This window comes from Gigantopelta aegis, chromosome 8 (assembly GCF_016097555.1).
Source record: "Gigantopelta aegis isolate Gae_Host chromosome 8, Gae_host_genome, whole genome shotgun sequence".
NCBI lineage: Eukaryota > Metazoa > Mollusca > Gastropoda > Neomphalida > Peltospiridae > Gigantopelta > Gigantopelta aegis.
The window spans coordinates 75,083,261-75,103,798 of NC_054706.1; the positions used below are offsets into that span (position 1 = coordinate 75,083,261).

Consider the following 20,538-nt stretch of genomic DNA (forward strand, 5'->3'; position numbering starts at 1 on the left):
ATGGGTAAACAGTATAACGAAAACATTCTCTCTTCCTGAGATGGGTAAACAGTGTAACGAAAACATTCTCTCTTCCTGAGATGGGTAAACAGTATAACGAAAACATTCTCTCTTGATTCATGTCACCCACTTCTCATTGCCCCGGTGTCTAAAACAGGAGCACCTCTTCCTGAGATGGGTAAACAGTATAACGAAAACATTCTCTCTTGATTCATGTCACCCACTTTTCCTTGCCCCGGTGTCTAAAACAGGAGCACCTCTTCCTGAGATGGGTAAACAGTATAACGAAAACATTCTCTCTTCCTGAGATGGGTAAACAGTCTAACGAAAACATTCTCTCTTGATTCATGTCACCCACTTTTCATTTCTCCTTCTAATTAACCGGACAGCACATTCTGATTTTTGACTAGCTCCACATCTCCCTAGTTAATTTTTCACAAAGGTAATTGCTCATAAATTTTATCAAATCCTTTCATGGATGGATTTGTATTTGATATAAACTCTCACTAAGTGGTACTGTTCAAAATGCAAATCCCTATGTTAATAAATGTGATATCAGGCAAGGTAGAAATTTGGATTACAGGTGGAAATGAACGTTATTGTTTAAAATAGTTTTAAGTTAACAAGAAAACTGGTATTGTTGAGTGTGGGGGAGGGGAGGGGGCTGGATCTAGTTCAGGCAGTAGAGTGCTTGCTTGGGTTGTCGGATTGAAGCCCCTGGATGGACATATTCTCTGGAGTTTTCCCGATCCAAATCAGTGTCTCACAGCTGGTATATCCACGGCCATGGTATTTGCTGTCCTGTCTGTGGAAAGGGATATGTAAAAGGATTCATTACTGCTAATTGAAAAATGTTGCATCTTTTCTTTGACAACTACTTGTCAGAATTACCAAATGTATGACATCCAGTAGCCAATGATGTGGTGTTGACTGTTCAGTATCGATGTGGTTTAATTAGAGAATACTTAACGAGCTATGAGGCAATACCATTTCTCTTGCATGCGTGAATTGATGGTGTCCTTCCCGAGCTATTGACGAGGGAAGGACAACATCAGTTCACTCATGCAATATAAACAGTATTGCCAAGTAGCAAGTTGGGTATTCTATTTATTACCCATTTTCGTTATTTATCATTTTATGGAAGATTTTCGAACAATACTGTTGTTGAAAATAAGTTTGCAAGTTAAGAACAATAGGCAGCATTACGTCATAGCTGTGATGTACGTATCACATTAGTGGTTGACATGACTTCCACCAGGGAAACTATTCTTACACACAATTAACTGCCTATAGTGCAGCACTGTTTGTGACGTCAAAACGTATCTCGGGAAAGAATTTGTTTTATTCTTTCCCTAGGAAAAGATCACTTTTCTTTCCCTACTTCTCTGCACATATGGGTAATAATTTATCTTCTCTATCTAGTACATGATATATATGAGCTATGATGGTTTTATCATTGTAGATAATTTTGCTAATCTCGTGTTTTCAGTCTCAACTAAAGGTCGTAGTGCTAAGAGAAAAACTCCGTTTGACAGTCAGTTTCAACCAGGGTCAAAACAAAAGAAAGGGTAAGTACTTATTATAGAATATGTTTTAATGGGCTCATCATAACACCAGCCAGGGTTTGCCAATCCCATTGTGAAAATTGGAAATCAATATTGTTGTAGAATATGTTTTAATGGACTCATCATAACACCAGCCAGGGTTTGCCAATCCCATTCGGAAAATTGGAAATCAATATTGTTGTAGAATATGTTTTAATGGACTCATCATAACACCAGCCAGGGTTTGCCAATCCCATTGTGAAAATTGGAAATCAATATTGTTGTAGAATATGTTTTAATGGACTCATCATAACACCAGCCAGGGTTTGCCAATCCCATTCGGAAAATTGGAAATCAATATTGTTGTAGAATATGTTTTAATGGACTCATAACACCAGCCAGGGTTTGCCAATCCCATTCGGAAAATTGGAAATCAATATTGTTGTAGAATATGTTTTAATGGACTCATCATCATAACACCAGCCAGGGTTTGCCAATCCCATTCTGAAAATTGGAAATCAATATTGTTTTAAAAAAACCCACAATAATAATGCCAGCCATCTGCACAATATACACTGTTGTCGTTTTCCCTCAGTTACGTCATAAAGAATGGAAATAGGTAATATAAATAAGATTATGTCCAGCTATTACAAGTTGCTAAGAGTGTTGTGTGGCATAATCAGGTTGGTATGAAAATCTAAAGACTGAGGACATGATTTTATTGGTTTATTTAAACACTGAAGTTGTGCATCAATAACTAGCTAATATTAACCAACCAGGAACAACTGGGTTATCAACACACACAGATTAGATCATAAAAATTTTAACATCTTGTCAAGAAGCTTTTGTTCTTTTAAGTCGGTGCCTGGTCAATATTTATTAACAGATGATGTTTTGCTATCTGCTGCATGTTAATTACATATCTAGTATTCTTGTAATGAAACTGTTAATCAGTCAATTCTGATTCAAAACTTTCAGTATTTTGAAATTATATGATATATATAATTGTATTGTTTAATTTTAAAGATTAACATAATAAAAATATTCTAAATTTTAATTTTTACTAATCTGTGATCGCTGTACTTTTGCTCTTTACATTGTGTTCTACTTTTGCTCTTTACATTGTGTTCTACTTTTGCTCTTTACATTGTGTTCTACTTTTGCTGTTTACACTGTGTTCTACTTTTGCTCTTTACACTGTTCCACTTTTGCTATTTACACTGTGTTCTACTTTTGCTCTTTACACTGTGTTCTACTTTTGCTATTTACACTGTGTTCTACTTTTGCTATTTACACTGTGTTCTATTTTTGCTCTTTACACTGTGTTATACTTTTGCTCTTTGCACTGTGTTCTAATGTAAATGCTTGAGTTTCAAAACATTGCCTCATTTTTTCAGTGAGATGTCGGTGATGAAGCTGCCTCTGCATGGTTATCCTCTAGAACACCCGTTCAACAAAGATGGCTACCGCTACATCCTGGCCGAACCCGACCCTCATGCTCCCAACAAACAAGCCTTTGACGAGAGTCTCGACTGGGCGGGCAAACCAATTCCAGGATACTTGTATAGGATTTACCTAGCTAACGAAGTGTACCTGGCACTTCATGATAGAGGTGAGATTGTAGTGCTGTATAGGAGTTACCTAGCTAACGAAGTGTACTTGGTACTTCATGACAGGTGAGATTACAGTGACTTGTATAGGATTTACCTAGCTAATGAAGTGTACCTGCCACTTCATGACAGGTGAGATTACAGTGACTTGTTTAGGACTTACCTAGCTAATGAAATGTACCTGACACTTCATGACAGAGGTGAGATTGTAGTTTTATAGGACTTACCTAGCTAACAAAGTGTACCTGGCACTTCAAGACAGAGGTGAGATTGTAGTGACTTGTATAGGACTTACCTAGCTAACAAAGTGTACCTGGCACTTCAAGACAGAGGTGAGATTGTAGTGACTTGTATAGGACTTACCTAGCTAACAAAGTGTACCTGGCACTTCAAGACAGAGGTGAGATTGTAGTGACTTGTATAGGACTTACCTAGCTAACAAAATGTACCTGGCACTTCAAGACAGAGGTGAGATTGTAGTGACTTGTATAGGACTTACCTAGCTAATGAAGTGTACCTGGCACTTCAAGACAGAGGTGAGATTGTAGTGACTTGTATAGGACTTACCTAGCTAACAAAGTGTACCTGGCACTTCAAGACAGAGGTGAGATTGTAGTGACTTGTATAGGACTTACCTAGCTAACAAAATGTACCTGGCACTTCAAGACAGAGGTGAGATTGTAGTGACTTGTATAGGACTTACCTAGCTAATGAAGTGTACCTGGCACTTCAAGACAGAGGTGAGATTGTAGTGACTTGTATAGGACTTACCTAGCTAACAAAGTGTACCTGGCACTTCAAGACAGAGGTGAGATTGTAGTGACTTGTATAGGACTTACCTAGCTAACAAAATGTACCTGGCACTTCAAGACAGAGGTGAGATTGTAGTGACTTGTATAGGACTTACCTAGCTAATGAAGTGTACCTGGCACTTCAAGACAGAGGTGAGATTGTAGTGACTTGTATAGGACTTACCTAGCTAACGAAGTGTACCTGGCACTTCATGACAGAGGTGAGATTGTAGTGACTTGTATAGGACTTAACTAGCTAACGAAGTGTACCTGGCACTTCACGACAGAGGTGAGATTGTAGTGACTTGTATAGGACTTACCTAGCTAACGAAGTGTACCTGGCACTTCACGACAGAGGTGAGATTGTAGTGACTTGTGTAGGACTTACCTAGCTAACAAAGTGTACCCAGCACTTCACTACAGAGGAGTCACTTGGACAGGACATAACAAATAATAAAAGTGTACTTGGCACTTCATGACAGAATAACAGACACTTGTATAGGACTTACTAAATAATCGAAGTGTACTTGGCACTTCATGACAGAAGTACAGACACTTGTATAGGACGTACTAAATAATCGAAGTGTACTTGGCACTTCATGACATAAGTACAGATACTTGTATAGGACGAACTAAATAATCGAAGTGTACTTGGCACTTCATGACAGAAGTACCGACAGGCCATGGTATGTACTGTGGGAAGTGCATATAAAACATCCCTTGCTGCTAATCGAAAAGAATAGCCCATGAAGTGGTGACAGCAGGATTCCTCTCTCAATATCTGTGTGGTCCTTAACCATATGTCTGATGCCATATAACTGTAAATAAAATGTGTTGAGTGCGTTGTTAAATAAAACATTTCCTTCCTTCATGACGGAGGTGAGATTGCTTGTTGACTTGTATAGGACATACCTAGCAAACGAAGAATACTTGACGCTTCATGACTTGTACATGACATACACTTCATGACGGAGGTGAGATTGCTTGTTGACTTGTATAGGACATAACTAGCAAACGAAGAATACTTGACGCTTCATGACTTGTACATGACATACACTTCATGACGGAGGTGAGATTGCTTGTTGACTTGTATAGGACATAACTAGCAAACGAAGAATACTTGACGCTTCATGACTTGTACATGACATACACTTCATGACGGAGGTGAGATTGCTTGTTGACTTGTATAGGACATACCTAGCAAACGAAGAATACTTGACGCTTCATGACTTGTACATGACATACACTTCATGACGGAGGTGAGATTGCTTGTTGACTTGTATAGGACATAACTAGCAAACGAAGAATACTTGACGCTTCATGACTTGTACATGACATACACTTCATGACGGAGGTGAGATTGCTTGTTGACTTGTATAGGACATACCTAGCAAACGAAGAATACTTGACGCTTCATGACTTGTACATGACATACACTTCATGACGGAGGTGAGATTGCTTGTTGACTTGTATAGGACATAACTAGCAAACGAAGAATACTTGACGCTTCATGACTTGTACATGACATACACTTCATGACGGAGGTGAGATTGCTTGTTGACTTGTATAGGACATAACTAGCAAACGAAGAATACTTGACGCTTCATGACTTGTACATGACATACACTTCATGACGGAGGTGAGATTGCTTGTTGACTTGTATAGGACATACCTAGCAAACGAAGAATACTTGAGCTTCATGACTTGTACATGACATACACTTCATGACGGAGGTGAGATTGCTTGTTGACTTGTATAGGACATAACTAGCAAACGAAGAATACTTGACGCTTCATGACTTGTACATGACATACACTTCATGACGGAGGTGAGATTGCTTGTTGACTTGTATAGGACATACCTAGCAAACGAAGAATACTTGACGCTTCATGACTTGTACATGACATACACTTCATGACGGAGGTGAGATTGCTTGTTGACTTGTATAGGACATAACTAGCAAACGAAGAATACTTGACGCTTCATGACTTGTACATGACATACACTTCATGACGGAGGTGAGATTGCTTGTTGACTTGTATAGGACATACCTAGCAAACGAAGAATACTTGACGCTTCATGACTTGTACATGACATACACTTCATGACGGAGGTGAGATTGCTTGTTGACTTGTATAGGACATAACTAGCAAACGAAGAATACTTGACGCATCATGACTTGTACATGACATACACTTCATGACGGAGGTGAGATTGCTTGTTGACTTGTATAGGACATACCTAGCAAACGAAGAATACTTGACACTTCATGACTTGTACATGACATACACTTCATGACGGAGGTGAGATTGCTTGTTGACTTGTATAGGACATACCTAGCAAACGAAGAATACTTGACACTTCATGACTTGTACATGACATACTGATGAGAGTTTCTGGTATTGTTTTCAGCCCCACAGTTGAAGGTTGCGGAGAACCGACTGACCGTCACTGGGGACAAGGGATACAGCATGATCAGAGCAACTCATGGTGAGTGGTCACATGTGGTCTAATATTCTTTAAAGACTGAGTCCAGGATCAGCCTCCATTGTACATGTAAAGAAATATGCTTTAAAGACTGAGTCCATTATTTATGTAGTGATGATGCTTTAAAAGGTACCAGGAAATCTGTTAATAATACCCATGTCAGTGAGATTTTCAATTACAAGGCAGAATTTTAATGTATAACTTTGTTTATTTGAATGTCATTGTAAAATTTAAACAAATATAATGTATGACTTTTTAATATATGACTTTTTTAATGTATAACTTTTTTAATGTATGACTTTTTTGAAAAACTAGTTTTACTGTGTAACCTTTCTTTAAAAGTTTATTAAATTTATTTTTCTGTTTATATCCAATTAAGATTCAAACAGTCTGTCATGGGCATACATCTTAGGTATCTGGACTGTCAGTCCAGGACAGTGGGTTAGTGTTTACTTTTAGCGTAAACCTTAAGGTCAATTTATACTTCATGCAACACTGAAATTTCATTTTTTATTAGGTAAACTAAAAAGCGTTGGACAAAGGCACACCAAAATTTAATATGAACTGTGTTAAATATACACTCAATTGACTGAAACATGAGGTGTGAACAGAAGCAGGACTGGGCTAGTCATCTACTAGTATAAACCTAGCTTACCACTCTCTTCTGAGCTGTGAAAGCTCGCCCTGGATGGAAGCCGGTACTGGGACCTACTGCCTACCAGTCTTAAGTCATAATGGCTTAACCACTACACTAGTGAGGCCAGTTTAAAAGACTGATAATTTTGGGTTTTTTTTACTTCTTTAAATGAATGATAGTTTTACTGTGTGATGTTTGACTCTGTTTAAGTGAATAGTACTTTTATGTGTGAAGTTTTACTCTGTTTAAGTGAATGGTAGTTTTATAGTGTGATACTTATTTACAGGGGTGCGGACTGGAGATTGGTATTACGAGGTGATCGTAAACGACATGCCGGCCGAATCTGCCGTCCGAGCGGGATGGTCTCAGTCTTTAGGTAACAGAGTTACACTTTCCTATATTTATATGTTCAGTAGACCACACAGCTTTCATTTTATTGTATATTTTGTCATAGAAGTTTTCAGTATGCCTTCATTGTTATTGTGTGTTTTTTCCATGTATAAAATGTTACACGATGACTACAAGTAAAGATTAAAATGTTTGTAGTCATCATGTAACATATACAGTTAAATCCCGTTGGCTCGAACCCTGTTGGGGCTTGAAAAAGTATTTGACCCATTGGGATGTTCGACCTAACCATTCGGTCAACATCATATAAGTGTAACTCTGGACTTCATTTTTGGTTGGAGCGTTGCAGTGTATTTGACCCTTCAGAGTTCAACCCAACAAGATTCTACTGTATTTATAATACATTTACATAATGGAAGGAAGGAAGGAAATGTTTTATTTAACAACGCACTCAACATATTTTATTTACGGTTATATGGCATCAGACATATGGTTAAGGACCACACAAATATTGAGGGAGTAAACCCGCTATTGCCACATCATGGGCTATTCTTTTCGATTAGCAGCAAGGGATGTTTTATATGCACCATCTCATAGACAGGATAGCACATACCACATCCGTTGATACACCAGTCTTGGTGTATCCATAATGGATGTTTGTTTATATCATTGGCATGATATCAAAGGTAATTAAGCAGTTGCAACCGGCATCGGTGGTGTCGTGGTTAAAGTAGTTAAGGTGGTAGGTACAGGGTTCACAGCCCGATACCAGCTCCCACCCAGAGCAAGTTTTAACCACTCAATAGGTAGGTATAAGACCACTACACCCTCTTCTCTCTCGCTAACCACTAACGAACTAACCCACTGTTCTGGACATATAGATGTGAGATGTGTGTCCAGGACAGTGTGCTTGAACCTTAATTGGATATAAGCATGAAAATAAGTAAAAAGACAAAAGAAGCAGTTACTCATACCTTTACATAATGACTACATATAGCTCTATTCATTGTAGTACAAAGAAATGATTGTGCTTCACATGTAAACAACATTACTAAGGTTTTCTGCAATGCACTACTTTAGAGAACCATTTGGTACATATAAAAATATAGTTTTTTTGGTAGCAGGATTGGACGCCTTCAAGGACTAGGTTTTTTTTCTCCTGTCTCAATCAGTGCCTCACAACTGGTAGATCAAAGGCCATGGTTTGTACTGTCCTGTCTATGAGACAGTGCTTATTAAAGATGATTCCTAGCTGCTTTTCAGTAGTAGTGGTGGGTTCCTTCCCCTCCCTCTCTCTTTCTCCCCCCTCTCTCTCTCTCTCTTCTCTCTCTCTCTCTCTCTCTCTCTCTCTCTCTCTCTCTCCCTCTCCCTCTCTCTCTCTCTCCCACTCCCTATCCCTCTCTCCCTCCCTCCCTCCCTCCCTCCCTCCCTCCCTCCCTCCCTCCCTCTCTCTCTCTCTCTCTCTCTCTCTCTCTCTCTCTCTCTCTCTCTCTCTCTCTCTTTCTTTCTCCCCCCCCCAAATGGCTATAGAACAAATATTCTTCTGTGATACATAAATCAGTTAGAAACACTACATCTATTATGTTTGTAAAACTCCTGTTTGTTGTGCAGTACATGAATCTATGATGATGTATTTATCATGTAAATGCCAGGCAACCTGCAGGCTCCGTGTGGCTATGACAAGTTCAGTTACTCGTGGCGGTCTCGAAAAGGCACGGTGTTTCATGAGAGTCACGGCAAACACTACAGCGACGGTTTTCACAGGAAGGATGTGCTAGGATTCTACATCAGTTTACCGCGGGTCACAGACCCAGAAAAACTTCTTCCTCCAACGCATAAAGACAAGGTCAGTAAATGCATGTTTGTGTTGCTGTTGTGTCATTAGTCAGGAGAATAAGAATATCTACCTCAGGATTACAGAGCTTATTTGACTTATACCTGATCTGTAAATCTGCACCTTGCAATCACTGTATGCACCATACTTTTTCCTGTTCTCAAAATCTCTGTTTTGTAACAACTGCATGCCATACTTAATTTCTGTTCTGAAAAACTATTTTGCAATCACTGTGTTGCCCTTACTTATTTCACCATCTAAGAATATTTATTTTGCGATCACTGTGTTGCCCTTACTTATTTCACCATCTAAGAATATTTATTTTGCAATCACTATGTGGCCCTTACTTATTTCACCATCTAAGAATCTCTATTTTGCGATCACTATGTGGCCTTTACTTATTTCACTATCTAAGAATCTCTATTTTGCGATCACTGTGTGGCCCTTACTTATTTCACCATCTAAGAATCTCTATTTTGCAATCACTGTGTGGCCCTTACTTATTTCACCATCTAAGAATCTCTATTTTGCAATCACTATGTGGCCCTTACTTATTTCACCATCTAAGAATCTCTATTTTGCAATCACTGTGTGGCCCTTACTTATTTCACCTTCTGGGAATATCTATTTTGCAATCACTGTGTGGCCCTTACTTATTTCACCATCTAAGAATCTCTATTTTGCAATCACTATGTGGCCCTTACTTATTTCAACATCTAAGAATCTCTATTTTGTGATCACTGTGTGGCCATTACTTATTTCACCATCTAAGAATCTCTATTTTGCAATCACTATGTGGCCCTTACTTATTTCAACATCTAAGAATCTCTATTTTGTGATCACTGTGTGGCCGTTACTTATTTCAGCATCTAAGAATCTATTTTGCGATCACTGTGCACACCGTACTTATTTCACCATCTAAGAATCTCTATTTTGCGATCACTGTTTGGCCATTACTTATTTCACCATCTAAGAATCTCTATTTTCCAATCACTATGTGGCCCTTACTTATTTCACCTTCTATGAATCTCTATTTTGCAATCACTATGTGGCCCTTACTTATTTCACCATCTAAGAATCTCTATTTTGCAATCACTGTGTGGCCCTTACTTATTTCACCATCTAAGAATCTCTATTTTGCAATCACTGTGTGGCCCTTACTTATTTCACCTGGTGGCCCTTACTTAATATCTACAATCACTGGTGAATATCTATTTTGCAATCACTGTGTGGCCCTTACTTATTTCACCATCTAAGAATCTCTATTTTGCAATCACTGTGGCCCTTACTTATTTCACCTTCTGGGAATATCTATTTTGCAATAACTGTGTGGCCCTTACTTATTTCACCATCTAAGAATCTCTATTTTGCAATCACTGTGTGGCCCTTACTTATTTCACCTTCTGGGAATATCTATTTTGCAATCACTGTGTGGCCCTTACTTATTTCACCATCTAAGAATCTCTATTTTGCAATCACTGTGTGGCCCTTACTTATTTCACCATCTAAGAATCTCTATTTTGCAATCACTGTGTGGCCCTTACTTATTTCACCTTCTGGGAATATCTATTTTGCAATCACTGTGTGGCCCTTACTTATTTCACCATCTAAGAATCTCTATTTTGCAATCACTGTGTGGCCCTTACTTATTTCACCTTCTGGGAATATCTATTTTGCAATCACTGTGTGGCCCTTACTTATTTCACCATCTAAGAATCTCTGTTTTGCAATCACTGTGTGGCCCTTACTTATTTCACCTTCTGGGAATATCTATTTTGCAATCACTGTGTGGCCCTTACTTATTTCACCATCTAAGAATCTCTGTTTTGCAATCACTGTGTGGCCCTTACTTATTTCACCTTCTGGGAATATCTATTTTGCAATCACTGTGTGGCCCTTACTTATTTCACCATCTAAGAATCTCTATTTTGCAATCACTATGTGGCCCTTACTTATTTCACCTTCTGGGAATATCTATTTTGCAATCACTGTGTGGCCCTTACTTATTTCACCATCTAAGAATCTCTATTTTGCAATCACTGTGTGGCCCTTACTTATTTCACCTTCTGGGAATATCTATTTTGCAATCACTGTGTGGCCCTTACTTATTTCACCATCTAAGAATCTCTATTTTGCAATCATTGCGCACCATACTTATTTTATTTCCTGTTCTGATAATGTCTGCCTTATTTTTTATTTAAACAATCTCTCTTGAAACTGCAGTGCCCAAGAAATTCCAACTTGTGCTTGGTGCACCCCTTTATTATTTCCTTTTTCAACTGGGGCATCCAGTATTGGTATATCAAAAGCCAGAAGGTTATATTTGGTGGAAATTCAGTTTTGATACATCATTGTCTCACTGAAGATCCAGTCAAGTCTGCTCATTAAGCATCAACCCTCCGTGAGTAGCTGCCTCAAGTAAGTGACCACCTGGCTTAAAAAGTTTCTTGTCTATTAAGAAGTCCCGATCTTTAATAAAAAACATTACCTCACTGTAGCTGCTTGCTTTACACAAGTTTCTCACAGTAAATCTATATACTGATGGAATGTTTGGTCTATACTCAGGAATACTGATAAACAAATGACAAAACGAGTTTTACTGAATTTTATTGATTTATTTAAACAAGGCACGAGCATATCATTGTTGTGTATTATGTTCTAGATAACAATATATACAGTTAAATGAAGTAGAACATCAGAGTTAAACACGTGCTGTAAGCATTTTTACATTCATGTTTGACATCTTTAAGCAGATAGCATTTTAATCAGATACTAGTATTCTATAGCAAATCTGTTGACTATAAATGTAGCATATGAATAGGGTTAAGACTGTAACTTATAGTCCTTAATCCATGGTTGAAATGTTGCATGTTGCAGTTTTAGTCACAAGTTGTTGTCTGGGAATTTATTTGGTTGTGTGTACCCTATGGTAGTCTAATTCACATTTATAGTTTGAGATAGTTAGGCTGCTTTAGCAAAGTTAAATCTTTTTAGATGAGGAAAATGGGCATTTAATAAAAAAAATTAGCGTGTTAGTTGTACAACGTTTTGTTAGGGGGAGAACATACACTACACTTGTAGTTGTAAGTAACAGAACAGCAGAATAATTAAATCAAAACAATCGAAAAGTATGAGTGAAAATAAACATGTTAATAATGTTTGGAAGGGAGACTGGGTTACAGTATTCTATTGGTAAGCAAAGTATGTTCTTAGAAAATTACAATTACTTTTTATATCTTATTTAGCTTAGTTTGGTCAATTCAGTTAACTTATTGATGTACATGCACAGAGAAGTGGATGTTTTGAAGAAAGAAAACAACAGGCCAAACTTACAAAGCCTGCTTTTGTCTTACATAAATGTAACCACATACATGTACTATCCTTAAACATCTTCATTTAAGAAAAACAGGTTTCGTGAATTCGGCCCAGTGATTTTATGCTTTTAATAAATATGATACTGAGACAGGAAATGTACCAGTTCAGCACTATTTCAGTTGTTTTCTTTCCTGTGACATGATTTAATAAAGAAAAATGTTAATTAGATTGTTAGGTACATTAGTAATTGTTGCTTTCACAGTTGATTAATTTTGAAGTGAACAGTATAAATTGACATTGTCAAATTGTGCTTACGTTGTCACTAACATCAATAGAAATGAATGTGTGACATTCCACTATCACTGAGAAACGTGAATGTTTGGAAAGAGAGAGATTCAAATGTATGGTAAGATGCAGGCCTCTCTGTGTACAATATTTAAAAATACACACAACAGTACGTGACATCATAGAAAAATAATTCCTCATTTTCTAATTGCATAGCTGACTTCATCTTCAAGGCAGAGTCTTGTCACACAACCTTGTTTACATATTAAATATACGTTGTCTGAAATTTGCATATTTACATATTAATTATCTTGTCAAAAATGTGTGTTGTGACTGCTAAAGAAATGTACACTTATATGAGATGGGTCATTTTCTTTTATATCTGACCTTGATATCTTGTTTCAAAAAAAGAATTATACCTATTACAAATGACAAAATAAAAACAAATAAATGCCTAATATGAAATGTAACCTAGTATGCTTTTAAAAAAATTAAAGTATTTGTAGAATAACAAATTGTTCAACAATATATCACAAATATACAAATTAATAGAACTCTGAAAACAAATAACAACATCAAATATCCAATAAGCCCCACGACTGACATACATAAATTAATATCTTGTAATCACACCTTCTTATTCACAAGCAATACCACACGGTGATTATATGAATACATGCGATAACAACTGATATTTGATGAGGTATTTTCTGTCTGCTTATATACACTTTGTTTGTTTATTGTTTTTTGACAATTATTACTGATTAAATACAGCTGATAGTCATAAATAAAAACTCTCTAAAACATGTCATTAGCTCTCAGCAGTTGTTGATGATCAACTTAAGAAGAACATTTTGTTGTCATGTACATATTATACCAAAAACCCATGATAAACAAAACAATGGCATAAAATTAATTGTCAGTTAATATGTGTCTGTTTATGGAAGTTAGTGTATTAGAGACAGGTGTTCTGCTTGTGCTGTCCTCGAAATAAGTTGCGAACAGCAGGTCAAGTCTCGTATTGGTTACGTCTTGGTGTTTTCCCATAACAGATAATTCATTTGAAATCGTTTTTGTTCGCAATCCATGGTTTTTACAATTTTCTCAGGCAACTGTGCTTATCCTAACAAATAATACCCAAATGCAGTAACATGTTTCTAATTACAATTATCGTAGTTTGTTACAGTGTTCAAAATTCTTGCTGTCTCCATTTTAATTGCAGTAACATCTCGCTGGAATTATATGTGTAGTAATAAACATCCGCACTAAAATTTACTGATCAATTCATCCGACATTTACTATTCCGATTGGTAACTTATTTTGGCTTCTAATTCAATTTTTGAAACGAGAGTTGTAACCGAATCGGATACGACTGAGAAATATCATGTAACCTACCAAACAGTTACACTTATTTCAAGGGTTGCTTGTGCTGTCAAACACTTATTTCGAGGGTTGCTTGTGCTGTCAGGTTATCAGTTAGTTAACATGTGTGTTGGTTTAAGTAACCATGTCCTGCTCGTCTTGGATAAATGATCAAGTGATTCACACATGTGTTGGGTTAAGTGCATTCTGTTTGGTGGGATCCGAGTAACATCTGTCTCTACCCACAGGCTTCAAGTCTTCATCGTCCTACAAATAAAAACAGTTAAAAACTTTAATTTTCATTCAATAATTGTACACTGTTACATAATTAAAACAAATAGAGAATACATGTACATATATTGACAAACAGCCATGTAATCAAACTGAATATATTGGTGTATACATGTATATAGATGTCCATGCTTCATGCTGTACTTACAACTTGCCAGTACATAGAGAATAATACATGAGTGGCCGTTAGATACCATTTATTTCACAACGAATTGTTTTAAAATGTATCTTGACAAGCGAAAGCGAGTTTGACACGTTTTTAAATGAGTTGTGAAATAAATGGTATCTAACGGACACGAATGTATTATTCTATTTCTTACATATCCCCAAAAACCAGGTTTTAAGTAAATTTTAACATCTTTTTCAACTAAAAGTTATTTACAGCCGTTGCACTTGTAGCTGACTTTCACAGACACATGAATGTCAGGTTAACTATACGTCACAGTCTAATTGATTTCCATTGTGTAGTTTTTCATTGGATGCATGGAACTGGTCATCACCTAGGAGCAGCCAGTCATATGTCTTGAAATTTTACCTGTGTTAACAACCATGTGTAATAAAAAATAATGTATGGTGTTCTCACCAACGGGCGTGTAAGAAAAACGTTTAAACCCCCTAACTCTCACAAACTATTTTGTTTTTGTATTTTATGATATGGAATACCACAATATTTACTACTCATTTTGTGCTGATAGCTCCCTGTATGTCTAAACACTTGGTGTATTTTGTTTGCTTGTCACCTCATATCATGACTTATAGACAGTGTGTGTGCCCCCACCTCACTAGATACTTTGTTACGGGACATGTTTCTGGCACTTTGTCATATCTATATTATACAGGTTTCTATAATTATATTGACCCTAGTTGGGGATACTTTGTTAAATGACAGGTTTCTATAATTATACTCACCCTAGTGGGAGATACTTTGTTGACGGACAGGTTTCTATAATTATACTCACCCTAGTGGGAGATACTTTGTTGACGGACAGGTTTCTATAATTATACTCACCCTAGTGTGAGATACTTTGTTAAGGGACAGGTTTCTATAATTATACTTACTCTAGTGGGAGATACTTTAACGGACAGGTTTCTTATGATTATACTCACCCTAGTGGGAGATACTTTGTTGACGGACAGGTTTCTATAGTTATATTCACCCTAGTGGGAGATACTTTATTAGACAGGTTTCTATAATTATACTCACCCTAGTGGGAGATACTTTGTTTACGGACAGGTTTCTATAATTATACTCACCCTAGTGGGAGATACTTTGTTTACGGACAGGTTTCTATAATTATACTCACTCTGGTGGGAGATACTTTGTTGAATGACAGGTTTCTATAATTATACTCACTCTAGTGGGAGATACTTTGTTAACGGACAGGTTTCTATAATTATACTCACCCTAGTGGGAGATACTTTGTTAACGGACATGTTTCTATAATTATACTCACCCTAGTGGGAGATACTTTGTTTACGGACAGGTTTCTATAATTATACTCACTCTAGTGGGAGATACTTTGTTAACGGACAGGTTTCTATAATTATACTCACCCTAGTGGGAGATACTTTGTTGACGGACAGGTTTCTATAATTATACTCACCCTAGTGGGAGATACTTTGTTAAAGGACAGGTTTCTATAATTATACTCACCCTAGTGGGAGATACTTTGTTAAAGGACAGGTTTCTATAATTATACTCACCCTAGTAGGAGATACTTTGTTGAATGACAGGTTTCTATAATTATACTCACCCTAGTGGGGGATACTTTGTTAACAGACAGGTTTCTGGCACTTTGTGATGTGTCTTCTTTCATCTTGGATTTCAGTGCTACAAGCAGGGAAGAGATTATATGTATATAGTCACAGCCAGCTTCATTTATGATAAAGCATAGCGCATACCTAGACATGCACTGACATACAACCACGTACTCACTCATGATTTGCTGAGGGGTCTGGCAGTGATTTTCATCAGCTATAGATACAGCCATCACTGTCACCTACTTTTCACGCTTACAACTGTACCTCTCTCTGTGATCAGTTAATATTTTTATTACATACCTATTCAATTTTACTGTTGTGATAAAAACATTTCAAACCATATGATAAATGTATCTTGTATCACAGATACGTGCAATTTGTACCCAAACTTGTAAATGGGGAATACCGTGTTTATTTTGACTGGAGTTAGCGCCTTTTTGTTATTTATGTCATGTATGTTTTACAAATTACGTCACATCATATTTGAGTTAAGTAAGTGCATGAAGGAAGTATTAATTTGATCACAAGTGTAATTGTGAAAAATAAAAAAGGTCTCATAGTATATATTCTTGACAAAATAAACTATTGCAACAAATAGGAAGTGAAAACAGCATGTGAAATTCTGTGTGTATATATATATATATGTATGTATGTATGTAGTGATGTATGAATATCTATATAGTGTATGTATGTCGAGGTTGACTATTACATACATAGATATTAACGCACTGGCGCAGGGGATAATTAAATCCTTTCTGGCCTCACAAATTGTCCCATGCCGTTGCTGGGACTCGAACCTGTGGCACCGATTTGCCCGCAAATTGCAAGACTAACCACGATACGCTCTGAGCTATCGAAGCTTCCATAAAAAGGAAGTTCTTTAACTCAACCATATGCATGGGGCCTACAATCTACGCTGTCGATCCCGCTTACGTGCATGAAACAGTGGGCAGACCTGGCACTGGCTGGTATGTATTGATGTATGAATATCTATATATTGTATGTATGTCGAGGTTGACTATTACATATGTATGTATGTATGTATGTATGTATACATGTATATGTCCCTGCATTCAGTAACTATTAAAGCAAATGACTATCCTGGATATTATAGGCATGATGATATGCAACATATATTCACTGGAAGAATAATGAAAGGAATCTGTGACTGTTTTGTGCTGGTCATAGTCGAGTGATACTCACATTGTACTAGCTGGTCCATCTGATCTCCGTGTACTGACGGCACTCTACAAAACACACAAAACACTTGTCAGCAATAGACTACAACATTGTTTTTCACTTTACACAAATCTGAACTAAAAAAACCCAATGTGCATCTGCATGGAGAGGTTATACAGTGAATCCCTTCAAAACCAGACACTGTAAACCAGAATTTCCTCAAAAGAGGACGTTTTTGACAGTCCTTTTATAAATATCAGTAGAGAACTTTTACTTCATTGAATACCCTGAATGGAATCAGGGTTTTTTCCCATCCCAACCAATGTCCCACAATTGGTACATCAAAGATCATCCTGCTTTTTTCAATTTGAGTAACTTTTTCTGTTTTTTGTCCTCCAAGTGCTTCAAGTCAAGTTTTAAATGTGCTACGGTGTCATTAAAGAAATATTCCTTTCCTTTCATGAACACCCAGCCCTGTGTAGTGAACTTCACCTATCAGGGCTGTACCGGCCTTGTGGCATCATCGTTAAGCAATTGGCTGGCCGGTACAGGGTTCACAGCCCAGTACGGGCTCCCACCCAGAGCGAGATTTAATGACTTGATGGGTAGGTGGACCAAAGCAAATGATTCATTAAATAACCGGCCTCAGTGGTGTCGTGCTTAAGCCATCGGACATAAGGCTGGTAGGTACAAGGTTCACAGCCTGGTACCAGCTCCAAGTTTTAACGACTCAATGGGTAGGTGTAAAACCACTACACCCTCTTCTCTCTCACTAACCACTAACAATAGCTGAGATATGTGCACAGGACAGCATGCTTGAAACTTAATTGGATATAAGCCTGAAAATAAGTTGAAATGAAATCAGGGCTGTGTCAAGGACACCTACTCCCCCATCTGTCCTAATCCCACCCTGCCCTGTGTACTGAATGGTGAAGAAGACTTACATGAATTTTCTCTGCTCTTTGTGGTCACTGGGGGGTCTTCGTTTGGCTCCCTCTGTTGGGGCTGAAACTGAACATGTACGAAAATCATAAACATAAAATAATAGTCATAAAAGTATATGTTGAAATAATGAGATGGGAATTTAAAATGTTGACAGATTTGTTAGATTCTTTGTTCAAGTGTTTACAGGTTGAGATATGTTGGAGTATAATACTCAGGGTTCTGATATTGTTAAGAGTATAGACTGAACTGCTTTGACTATAAGGATATGGTGTAATGCTATAAATATAGGTTGAAGTGTTATAATTATGGTTTGTAATGTTATGTGTATAAAATGCTATGGATATAAGCTGAAATGCTTTGGTTAAGGGCTGAAATGCTTTGAATATAGACTGAACATGCTTTGAGTATACGGTAGGCTGAAATGCTTTGAATATAGACTGAACATGCTTTGAGTATACGGTAGGCTGAAATACTTTGAATATAGACTGAACATGCTTTGAGTATACGGTAGGCTGAAATACTTTGAATATAGACTGAACATGCTTTGAGTATACGGTAGGCTGAAATGCTTTGAATATAGACTGAACATGCTTTGAGTATACGGTAGGCTGAAATGCTTTGAATATATGGTAGGCTGAAATGCTTTGGATATAGGTTGAACACGCTTTGAATATATGCTGAACTGCAAATGTTTTTACGCTGAAATACGTACCGGATTGTTTGACAGGAATTTTACTGGTGTTTTTACTTCCCATATTTTCCTTTCTTTTCACAGTAGGGTCAATTTGTAAGAAAATGTTTCCTCCATTTGTATGAGAGTCACACAACATAGAACTAGCACCACTTTGTTCAGTGTTTGTGTTCCTGTCCTCCGCAGACGGCTTCCTCGACGAGGACGGAGTTGTCTGCCCACTCACTGTCTTACTTTCAACTGCATTGTCAGTTACCTGCCCTTTGGCCTCGGACAGGACACTCTCAAGAAGTGTTTGTGCGGTGCTAAACGACACCTTGTTTTCTTCGTCCGTAGAATCACTCTGTTTGTTTGTTGTCTCATTCTCGTCATTTTCAGTTTTCTTCTCTGGACTGGTTCGCTGAGATCCTTGTCGGGAACTGGTACTACCCGACGGTTCCTCGTCGATAACCTGACAAAATATATTAGTTCTAGAAGTTAAACAGTGATATGTAACACTAAAAAAAAAACCATGTAGAAAAACCTATTTGCTAGTATGCAGAAACACACCTTTATATATTATGGAGTACATATATTTATAGTACAATAAATGATGCCACAGGGCTAGAAATACATGTCAGAAGTAAATATAGCCTGCTGTTATTGGTTTTACAAAGCAGGTCAAAAGAAAACATATGGCCTGTTGAAAATAAGACAGCATTGGGTGATGGTAGGGTTTGGGATTGTGTGTGGGAACTTAGGATCTCTCATATGTATTTTAGAGAATTACAGAATTAAAATATAACAGATAATAGCAGATGAAATATATCAGAAGCCGTGACATGTGCTGTCCTGTCTAGGTACCTTTCCTCTGAGTCAAGTTATAATGTGTATGAACTCTAGTAGCTGGTGATTAATTATATAATCAGCTTCAGTGGTATCGTTAAAGAAAACTAACTTTAAGATAATCATACATACATCTGTGTCTTGAAAAAAATCACCTGTAATGTTGTGGTAGTTTTTGCAGGTCAGTTTTTATTTCACCTGCTAGTTCTAAAAACACGGACTGCTTTTGACTTTTCGAGCCTTGTGCCATAATTTCACACACATGCAATTGATGTGTACAATGTACACATATAACTGCATGGATTGGATCAAATAGACCATTGACCGAAGCACAGCACTAGATATTTTCACTGAAGTATCGGAATATACTAACCGCAGACACTGATGAGTTTTCTTCGGAACTGATACATTTTATCTTCGGAGGTCGAGATGCTCGGGCTCGGTTCTTGGGTGGTGGTGGTTTTCGGTACTGTAAAAATAATTGATTTAATTCAGTTATTACTCATTAAACCAATTTAAGGGGCGGGACGTAGCTCAGTGATAAAGTATTCGCCTGAAGCGCAGTTGGTCTGGGATCGATCTCCATCAGTGGGCCCATTGAGCTATTTCTCGTTCCAGCCAGTGCACCACGAC

At 37.4% G+C, this 20,538-nt stretch overlaps 2 protein-coding genes across 7 annotated transcripts in view; one reads left to right on the plus strand and one right to left on the minus strand.

Moving 5' to 3' along the window:
• LOC121379925 (set1/Ash2 histone methyltransferase complex subunit ASH2-like) overlaps positions 1–20,538 on the plus strand; it is an 81,625-nt gene that overhangs the window by 12,388 nt on the left and 48,699 nt on the right. For both annotated transcript variants that reach the window (XM_041508607.1, XM_041508608.1), the window contains exons 9-13: positions 1,490–1,568; positions 2,942–3,156; positions 6,358–6,435; positions 7,356–7,445; positions 9,070–9,263. In XM_041508607.1, coding sequence (XP_041364541.1) covers positions 1,490–1,568; positions 2,942–3,156; positions 6,358–6,435; positions 7,356–7,445; positions 9,070–9,263 — 656 coding nt within the window. The remainder of the gene's footprint in view (positions 1–1,489; positions 1,569–2,941; positions 3,157–6,357; positions 6,436–7,355; positions 7,446–9,069; positions 9,264–20,538) is intronic.
• LOC121379926 overlaps positions 11,852–20,538 on the minus strand; it is a 47,087-nt gene continuing 38,400 nt past the window's right edge. For 4 of the 5 annotated variants that reach the window (XM_041508609.1, XM_041508611.1, XM_041508610.1 and 1 more), the window contains 6 exons: positions 20,279–20,374; positions 19,102–19,531; positions 18,389–18,455; positions 17,469–17,512; positions 16,259–16,335; positions 11,852–14,480 (listed from right to left, as the gene is read on the minus strand). In XM_041508609.1, the coding sequence (XP_041364543.1) occupies positions 14,394–14,480; positions 16,259–16,335; positions 17,469–17,512; positions 18,389–18,455; positions 19,102–19,531; positions 20,279–20,374 (801 nt within the window). In that variant the 3' untranslated portion in view covers positions 11,852–14,393. The remainder of the gene's footprint in view (positions 14,481–16,258; positions 16,336–17,468; positions 17,513–18,388; positions 18,456–19,101; positions 19,532–20,278; positions 20,375–20,538) is intronic. The other variant, XM_041508613.1, reaches the window with a different exon arrangement.